Here is an 8755-nt window from a genome sequence, read left to right as displayed (position 1 = left end):
TGTGGGCGGAGGTTAGTCAAAAAACTGTACTAGAGGAATATAGTCCAAACGGGTCGTTTTTTGTTGGCGAATTCTGTTAAATAAAATATCTCGCTTGGCATTGAACTTTGAGCTTTAGAATTTTACAGATATTATTTATAATCTAACAACAACATTACACACTAAGGTCAGGACCTTTAATATATTATAACATCTCACAGGTACTCAGCTTTTTAGTTAGTAGTATTACTATAAATGCTTTTTTCTTTTTAAATCAATATCTCTTTGAATGAACATGTTACTTAACGGCTCCCTTAATAGTAAGAAAGAAAGTCCTCTGTGAAGAGTAGTGGTTTTCAGTTATTACCAGGAGCTCTTATCTAGACCCATGCCAGCTGTAAGGGGCCAATAATTTGGTTCTGTAATACTTTGAAATCAAATAATCATGGCCTTTGGGCTGCCATTTCAGTCATTTTGTAGCAGAGTTTCCACCACATGCAACCCCCCGGGGAAATTAAGAAACAGAGCTAGTATGTTCAGGACTGCTCAGCACATAACCTAAGGCGCATAACCTAACAGCGGAGAGCAGATGAGAGAAGAGCGGCAGTCATTCAGGTCATCACTGCAGTTCACATTTCACTGTTGCCATGGGGTGCAGGATATTTACAACTAATGTGAGACTTTTTCTTTTCCTTAGCAGATATAATATTTTAAATTTACTCAAGAAGACAGATTCCACAGCATGAAACCAAGAACATTTTGGTTTATTGCTCCATTTGAATGAACCAGAGCTTCATGCTCATCTACACTTTTTATCCCACCCACTAGCTTTGCTGAATACAACGTATAATAAAGTTTGACATGGATTCTATAGACTTGCAGAGGGAAAAAGTGCACTGGAGGGTAAATGAAACTTGAGGCAATAAAGATTGTGGCTGTAGTAAATTAGTCCACTGAATCTGATCTAATTCATCCTAAAATGTCTCAGAGTGTGAAAGAGCTTACACACAGAGTTGTTTTGTTTTATGATTTCTTGCTTTCTGTGCTCAAAACCACTCCTTGTGTCCACCCAAATTAGAGTAGCAATACAGCCAATCCTTAAAGAAAACTAAATAATTGACTGGCTCTAAGTCTGGTTGCTTAATTACAAGAAAGCCCTGGTAATTTTCATGTCCACTGCAAATTTAAAATCTAATCAATAATGGAAAGTCACGGCAACAGTTAAAACCATAGTTCACCCCAAAATTAAGAACCATTATCATTGTTATTATTTAATCGCCCTCATGTTGTGTTTCAACTGCTTTGTAATAAAAAGTCAAGAGAGTTCAATGGGGTCTCAAATCTGAAAGAAAAACTGTTGACTTTGTGCCAATATTGACTATTTTTAATGTGCAGTTCTCAACTATCACTTGCCTCTATTAAAGGACAAGTGCTCTTATACAAGCTGCTTTCTGCTTTCTAAACATTTCACACAATATATTGGTGATTCAAAGAGAAAATCAAGTGTTTTGTAATAGATGACGGACATGGTTGTAATTATATGAGAAAGCACAAATATCGCTGACAGCACTCGTACTTTGCATTGAAGTGTAATTGATGTTTTGATCTGGAAGATGTCTTTTTAGGTGCTTAACTGATGCTCAATATGTCCCTAATATGTTTCCCATCAAATGTTACATTTAGAAACTCTTTAAGATTTTTGTAAATTCAAATGTAGTTAAAGCTGCTTTTAAAAGATGTTTATGAGATATTTGCACACAAAAGCTCTCTTATAATGTGCTATATATTGCAGAAAAATACAGACAGGTTCTGGTTCACTGTTGCCACATTTTCACAAGTGACATATGGAAAAATAAACAACATTGTTAATGTGTGGATACAAAAAAAAAAAAACGTTTTACTGCAACTGCTAGTCTGCAAAGAGTTTGATCACTGATGTCAGCTGTAGGAGACTGCAAACTACATTAATGATAGATTGTTGATGATATGAATGGAGAGTGGCCTAATTTATGGACAAATTTTTTTTTTTTGTGTGTGAAATAACCCTTTAAATAATTTAGGAGCTGAGACTTAGTGTTACTACCTAGGAACCTTTATGAATCACTCTTATTCTTAAGTCTAGGAATAAAAGTAAAGTTACGTTATTCTTAGAATTTTGACACACGGAGCGGCCCAGGACTTACCACGCCGGCGCTTCATCCGCGCGGAACTCTTGTCTACGCCAATGTTTTCCACAGCGACAGAGATCTGAGTAACTCCTTCCGCTCCGACTACAGCCTGCCCACAGACACAAAGCTAATAGCACTGAGTAACGTTACTGTTACAGGAAACCAACTTTTACTTTCCTCACATTTGACTTTAGGTAAGTACACTAATAATATCTGCATACAATAACCAATGATAGTATTGTGGTTTGAAGAAACATTTAGATTTGAGAGAATGTTACCAGTTTTCAGCTGAGTAGCTTAACTAAGTTACTTAGCTCAGCAAGTAACGTTAAATATAAACTCAATCTCCACAATGTAGTACAAGCTGATGGTTTGACTTTGTTTTGTTGTTTTTCTATACGACAAGACAAATTAACTGGTTTGCTTTTCAACTTGACTGTATTTTTCTCTTTCTCTTCCTTAAACACACAGTCTGGTGTTATTTTTCCATAACACACTTTAAGTGTGTGTGTGTGTGTGTGTGTGTGTGTGTGGGGGTGGGTGGGTGGGTGGGTGTGTGTGTGTGGGTGGGTGTGTGTGTGTGTGTGTGTGTGTGTGTGTGTGTGTGTGTGTGTGTGTGGGTGGTACGTATACAGATGTACATACAATCATTTAATAGAAATGCATCATTAAATGTTTAGTGAAATGGTAGATCTGTAGATCTCATTTGTTGAATATGAGAAATAGCAATAAATCTGTATACCACAGAAGGGCTTTAAGTTATTGTTTTTCTTACTTTTTTTATCAGAAACACCGATAGTTGAAGATGACTGATCGTTACAACATCCACAGTCAGCTGGAGCATCTGCAGTCGAAGTACATCGGCACAGGCCACGCAGACACCAGCAAGTGGGAATGGCTGGTTAACCAGCACAGAGACTCATACTGCTCCTACATGGGCCACTTCGACCTTCTCAATTACTTCGCTGTCGCTGAGAACGAGAGCAAGGCTCGGGTCCGCTTTAACCTGATGGAGAAGATGCTGCAGCCATGTGGTCCACCAGCTGACAAACCTGACGATGCTTAGGGCCGTGACTCTGTCCCCACAGCTGGATGTTTTCTGTTCATTCAGTCCTGGGAGATCAAATATAGAGACCCTGGACACATGAGGGAACCGTTGAATCCTCTTGTTAATGAACCAGTCAATGTTCTCTTTTTTTCTGCTTTTTTTTTTGTGATATTTTGTATAGATTGTTGAACTTCAAGTGTGTTTAAAGAAAATAAAATTGATACCCAATCAGTAATGCATTGATTGTTTTATTATTAATATTAATTTTAATCATTACAAACTTTTTACTTGGTCAACAAGGGCCCAGTCATCTGATCAAAAGCGACAGAAAAGACATTTATAATGTTACAGAATGTTTCAAATCAATTGTTCTTTTGAAGTTTCTCAAATAAAAGCAGCCTGGTGAGCATACTCTTTTTGTATGATTTCATTTGATTTTTTGGTGAATAGTAAATAAATACTTGCTAACAAGCAGTTATATATATTGATAGTATGTTAAAGGGATAGTTCATCCAAAAATGCAAATTTGTCATAATTTCTCATCCTGAAGAATGGTGGTAATCAACCAGTTGATGGTCCCCATTGAATTTTCATAGTATTTCTTTCCATACTATGGAAGTCAACGGGGACCCTCAACTGTTTGGTCCTTCACAATCCTTTTAATTATCTTCTTTTGTGTTCGACATAAGAAAAAAACTCTTCTATTCAAAAGTTTTTGAATGACATGAGGGTGAGTAAATAGTAAAAAAAAAATCATTTTTTGGTGATCTATCAGTAATGTTCTTAATGGAAGTTACTATTATTAATAAGAAAGTTAGTCTGAAACCCTCCACTGACTACACCATGTTCCAAATTATTATGCAAGTGACATATCAATAGGATTTTGGTACAATAAAGTCAGATTTTTGTTTTAGATCATTTCAGATCAGTTGTTTTGCCAGGTCTTCTTAGGTAAATGGAAAACCTACTTAAAGAGGTTGTTCCACATTATTAAGCAAGTCACAGTTCTTATGAAATATGGTGAGGAAGAAAGATCTTTCTGAAGATGAAAAGTATGAAACAATGCAATGTCTTGCAAAAAGCATCAAAACAAAAATATTCAGCAAAAAGCAAATAGAGATTATTGAACCGTCAAAAGATTTGTGAGTGATTTAGAGCACAGAAGATCTTGGTCAGATGAAGATCTTTTAAGGAAAGTTTCTGTCAAACAAATGAACTGTATTGTAATGGCAGCTATAAAAAGCCACTGCTGTGTAGCAGACAGGTGTTTGAAGCTACTGGAGTATCAAGATCCTCTCCATGCAGATGAAAGTTGTGTTACAGCTGCGTTTCAGTCACTGCTAACCAAACCTCACAGAGAAACCTGCACAGTGGCTGGAGAAACACATGAAGACTTGTTCATGTGAAAAGAGTTTTATTCACTTAGAAATGCTTCAGTACAATGGATGGTCCAGATAAATGAATTTTCTGATAGTTGATGAATGGCCATCCTATTCCAAAGAGACTGCAACATCAGCGATGGGTGATGATTTGGGTTGGAATATTGGGAAGTGGGATGTAAGGTCATCTTAAGGTGTCAAAATGACTTCTGCAAGATATGTGGAGTTCATAACTGACCATTTACTAGTGAGGTATAAAGCAGAACCTGATTTTACCAAGTTAGACATGTTCCTGGGACAACATCTTTGTTGTCCCCGGAAAAACATTGTGATTAACCAATCAGATTTGAAGAACCAGTTTATAGATTTTGTGAACTTTATGCTTAAAATCACTGTTTGGTGCATTTCCTCTGATTTTATGGATTACTAAGGTTAGATTTAGGTGTAGGGATATGGTCAAGAATATGTTTTTGGAGTAAAATGTTGTTCCAGGGTCAACAAAATATGTTGACCTAGGAACACATCTGACTCAGCAAAATCAGGACGTGCGTGGTATAAAATGCAGAATAGTGTTCTTGAAAATAAAAGGATTTTCATGCAGGATAACACACCATCCCATGTGCATAAATACCATGGTGCTAAACAGTTTCAAAATGTGTTTCTCCAGCCACTGTGCAGGTTTCTCTGTGAGGTTTGGTTAGCAGTAACTGAAATGCAGCTTTAATACAACTTTCATCTGCATGGAGAGGATCTTGATACTCCAGTAGCTTCAAACACCTGTCTGCTACACAGCAGTGGCTTTTTACAGCTGCCATTACAATACAGTTCATTTGTTTGACAGAAAATTTCCTTAAAAGATCTTCATCTGACCAAGATCTTCTGCGCTCTAAGTCACTCACAAATCTTTTGACGGTTCAATAGTCTGTATTTGCTTTTTGCTTAATATTTGTTATTTTTTTTATGCCTTTTGCGAGACATTGCAATGTTTCATACTTTTCATCTTCAGAAAGATCTTTCTTCCTCACCATATGACTTGCTTCATAATGTGGAACAACCTCTTTATTTACCTAAGAAGACCTGGCAAACGATTGACTTAACCAGTCAGAGATTGATACCAGTTAGCTGAAATGAAACATTTTACACAAAAAACAACACAAACAAAAATCTGTCTCTTTATTGTACCGAAATCCTATTGATATTTCACTTGCAAAATTATTTGAAACACGGCGATAGCAAGGAAATTTAAGGTTGGTCTAATAAGTGATTTACTTTCAGTGTGAAAACGGATCAATTTACATTATCCTGAGATTAAAAAATATGGAAAGCTGCTTCTGTTTGCTGTGGCATATCACTCATTTAAAGGAAAGTCAAGCAAATGCATATAAAAGGAGTGGATTTTTCCAATGTTTGTCTGGATAAATCAATGCAGAGGAAATTTCGCATCACCATGACTTCAGTGATAAGAGATTTGCAGTGTGCCAGTCAGTGGTTGCCGCTAGCATAGCAGGGCAAATCCTCGCCAGCTGGCCACACAGTCTGAGTGATTTCTGCAGTGTCAGGATCAGGAATAACATACTGGCACAGCAGATCACCGGCTGTGCTCGTGCCGAAGCTCAACAGCTATTTTTATTTTAGAAAATGTAACAAACAACCCTTTGAGCCGCTCATTACCCTCCTACACACCCAGCTTGAGCTCTTTCAAACATATTGTCGCTCTGAGAAAACAGCACCTGGACTGGCCACACAAAAAGGTCATTGAGCAAACATTTCATGTCCTTCAGCGGCTGGCATTAACCTTGACAGCATGCGTTTACGGATGTGGCTACAGTCAACCGTAAAGCCATCAGAAACATCGATAATGGTAAAATCTCAAACAACCATCATTTCCAGCGGAAAAGCCGCTAGTATGAGCAAAGAAAGAGCTGTCACATGCTAGCTAAGTCTTAAGTGTGCGCTAGTGCCCAATTGTGCTTATAGATTAAAGGTCATTTTGCTCCAACCGGTCATTTATGCTCAATTAACTTTGAAAATCTGTCTGTCATGCTGTAATTCAATATAAGATCATAAAGTTTAAATTTAAAACGTATAAATGTACCCATCTATGATTAAATATGTGAGAACAGATGCCAGTACCATCTGATTAGAAGCACAAGCAACTGAAGAAGAAAAACAAGTTAAAACAAGCATGAAATCAAATGGAGTGCACTTGGCGCCTGTGACGACAGCACCAGTCATGTCTAAAAGGGCTTGATGGGAAAGGTGTGACCCGTCGACATATACAATATTTGCTCTGTATGTGTATGCTTAGCAGTTCCTCTTACAAGAAATAGGCTGACTGTCTATTGTACAGTATGTGTGGTTTACTGTACATCTAACGTGCCACAAAATCAAAGGCGGCTTATGGATGACTTGAAGATGATCGTCACAGATCCGCAGTTTGAGCACAAACTCATGTGGCAATATTAAGAAGATGTCCCAATGATATGCAAGACATGACTGTGCTGTGCATCAATGGGAAAACTGTTCCAAGAGTACAGCTGGCTCGTTTAGTTCTCTTACGCACAAAGATTTCCTGGACGCCATCCAGTATTTACAATAACAGCAAGATTCTGATTGATCATTTACAATAATGACATGTTTATACAATTATTTTGACTTAAAATCTATGTCTGGCCACTGCAGGATAATGTCGACCTACTGTAGTAATCTAAAGATGCATTAAAATAGCTTTATTTCTATGCCAGTACATCTACAATAAATGTAGCTTATTTTAAATGGGATACTCACCTAAAAAATACCTAGCCTGCCTTTTAGCTTGTAGCAGCATGTAGAATAAAATGTGTAGTATGGTCATAATTATTCAGTATCTACAGCATAAAATGACTGGTAAATTTTTCCAAATCATACAATATGAAAGTTAAAATTCTTACAAAACCTAAAGAATCACATTAATGTTCTCTGCTTAATAAAGACTCCTACTCATTTCATTAGGAATTCTTTGGCTTTGTTTTACTAGAATCAGTTCCGTAGCTGATGGCACCATGAAATAAAAACAGCCAGATGTCCTTGTGTCCTTTCATTCGTTGCCCAAACATTCTGTAAAACAAGTGCACTCATGATGCTTGGATTCTCAGCCCATTATATTCATTAAGCACAATAACAAACAAAGGCAACAGTGATTTGAGAACTTTTAGATGTAATAGAGATAATTGGACAGGAAACAAAGCATACTAGCAAATGTGTTTTGTTTTTATAGCTTGAAATCATTTATACACACAAACACACACATACATACAGATGTATATGATTTCAAGATTATGTGTATGTTCTAAATATACAAGATATGCTTTTTGATAAAAGAACCACCACACATTTCTCACTGACAGATATCTGTCAGTGTTCCATTTCATTATAAAAATCACTGAAGAAAAAACTAATTAGAAAGACTGAAAATATGACCCTATTAGATCTATTGTATTCTATTTAGTATCGCTTTAGAAAATGAAGAATGTTAAGACAAACTTTAAATAGGAACAGATTACATTTAGACATTAAGCAGACACTTTTATCCAAAGCGACTAACAAATGAGGACAATGGAAGCAATCAAAATCAACAAAAGAGCATTAATATGCAAGTGCTATAACAAGTCTTAGCTTAACGCAGTAAAAGTAGCAAGGTTTTTTTTAAATCATATAATAAAAGAAAACCAATAGAATAGAAAAATAATAGACCAAGTTAGTGTTAGAAGCTGTTTTGCTTTTGTACATTTTATTATAAATAAAAAGAAAACAGATAAGATACAAAATGATTAGAGAAGCTAGTGCTAGTTTTTTTATTTTAATTTTTTTAGAAAACAAGCAATTAGTAAATAAGTTCAAGTTCAAGTCTAAAAGGGGCTAGATGTTTTTCTTTCTTTTTTTAAGCATATAATTAGAATAGAGCATGCTAGAGTTAGAGGGTCAAATAAAGATGGAAGAGATGTGTTTTTAGCTGATTCTTGATTCTGCTCAAGTTGAGTTGGGCAGGTCATTCCACCAGGAGGGAAACACAATAAAGTGATATTCACTTGCAGAATGAGATTAATGAATGAATAATGCATTTAGGTAAAGGGGTGCAGAGCCAGTGGTGGTTTTATAGGCAAACATTAATGCCTTGAATTTTATGCAAGCAGCTACTGGTA

At 36.3% G+C, this 8755-nt stretch overlaps 1 protein-coding gene across 1 annotated transcript; it reads left to right on the top strand.

Annotated features, from left to right (window-relative positions):
• Positions 1-2196: 2196 nt before the first annotated feature.
• Positions 2197-3604, top strand: sf3b5 (splicing factor 3b, subunit 5). The gene is made up of 2 exons (XM_026224011.1): positions 2197-2341; positions 2935-3604. Exon 2 carries the CDS (start codon positions 2953-2955, stop codon positions 3211-3213), a length of 261 nt encoding a protein of 86 aa, XP_026079796.1. The 5' UTR covers positions 2197-2341; positions 2935-2952; the 3' UTR covers positions 3214-3604.
• The last annotated feature ends 5151 nt before the right edge of the window (positions 3605-8755 follow it).

This window comes from Carassius auratus, chromosome 38 (assembly GCF_003368295.1).
Source record: "Carassius auratus strain Wakin chromosome 38, ASM336829v1, whole genome shotgun sequence".
In the NCBI taxonomy this organism is placed as follows: Eukaryota; Metazoa; Chordata; class Actinopteri; order Cypriniformes; family Cyprinidae; genus Carassius; species Carassius auratus.
Note: the sequence above shows the minus strand (reverse complement) of the source record. Positions and strands in the feature narration are given on the sequence as shown.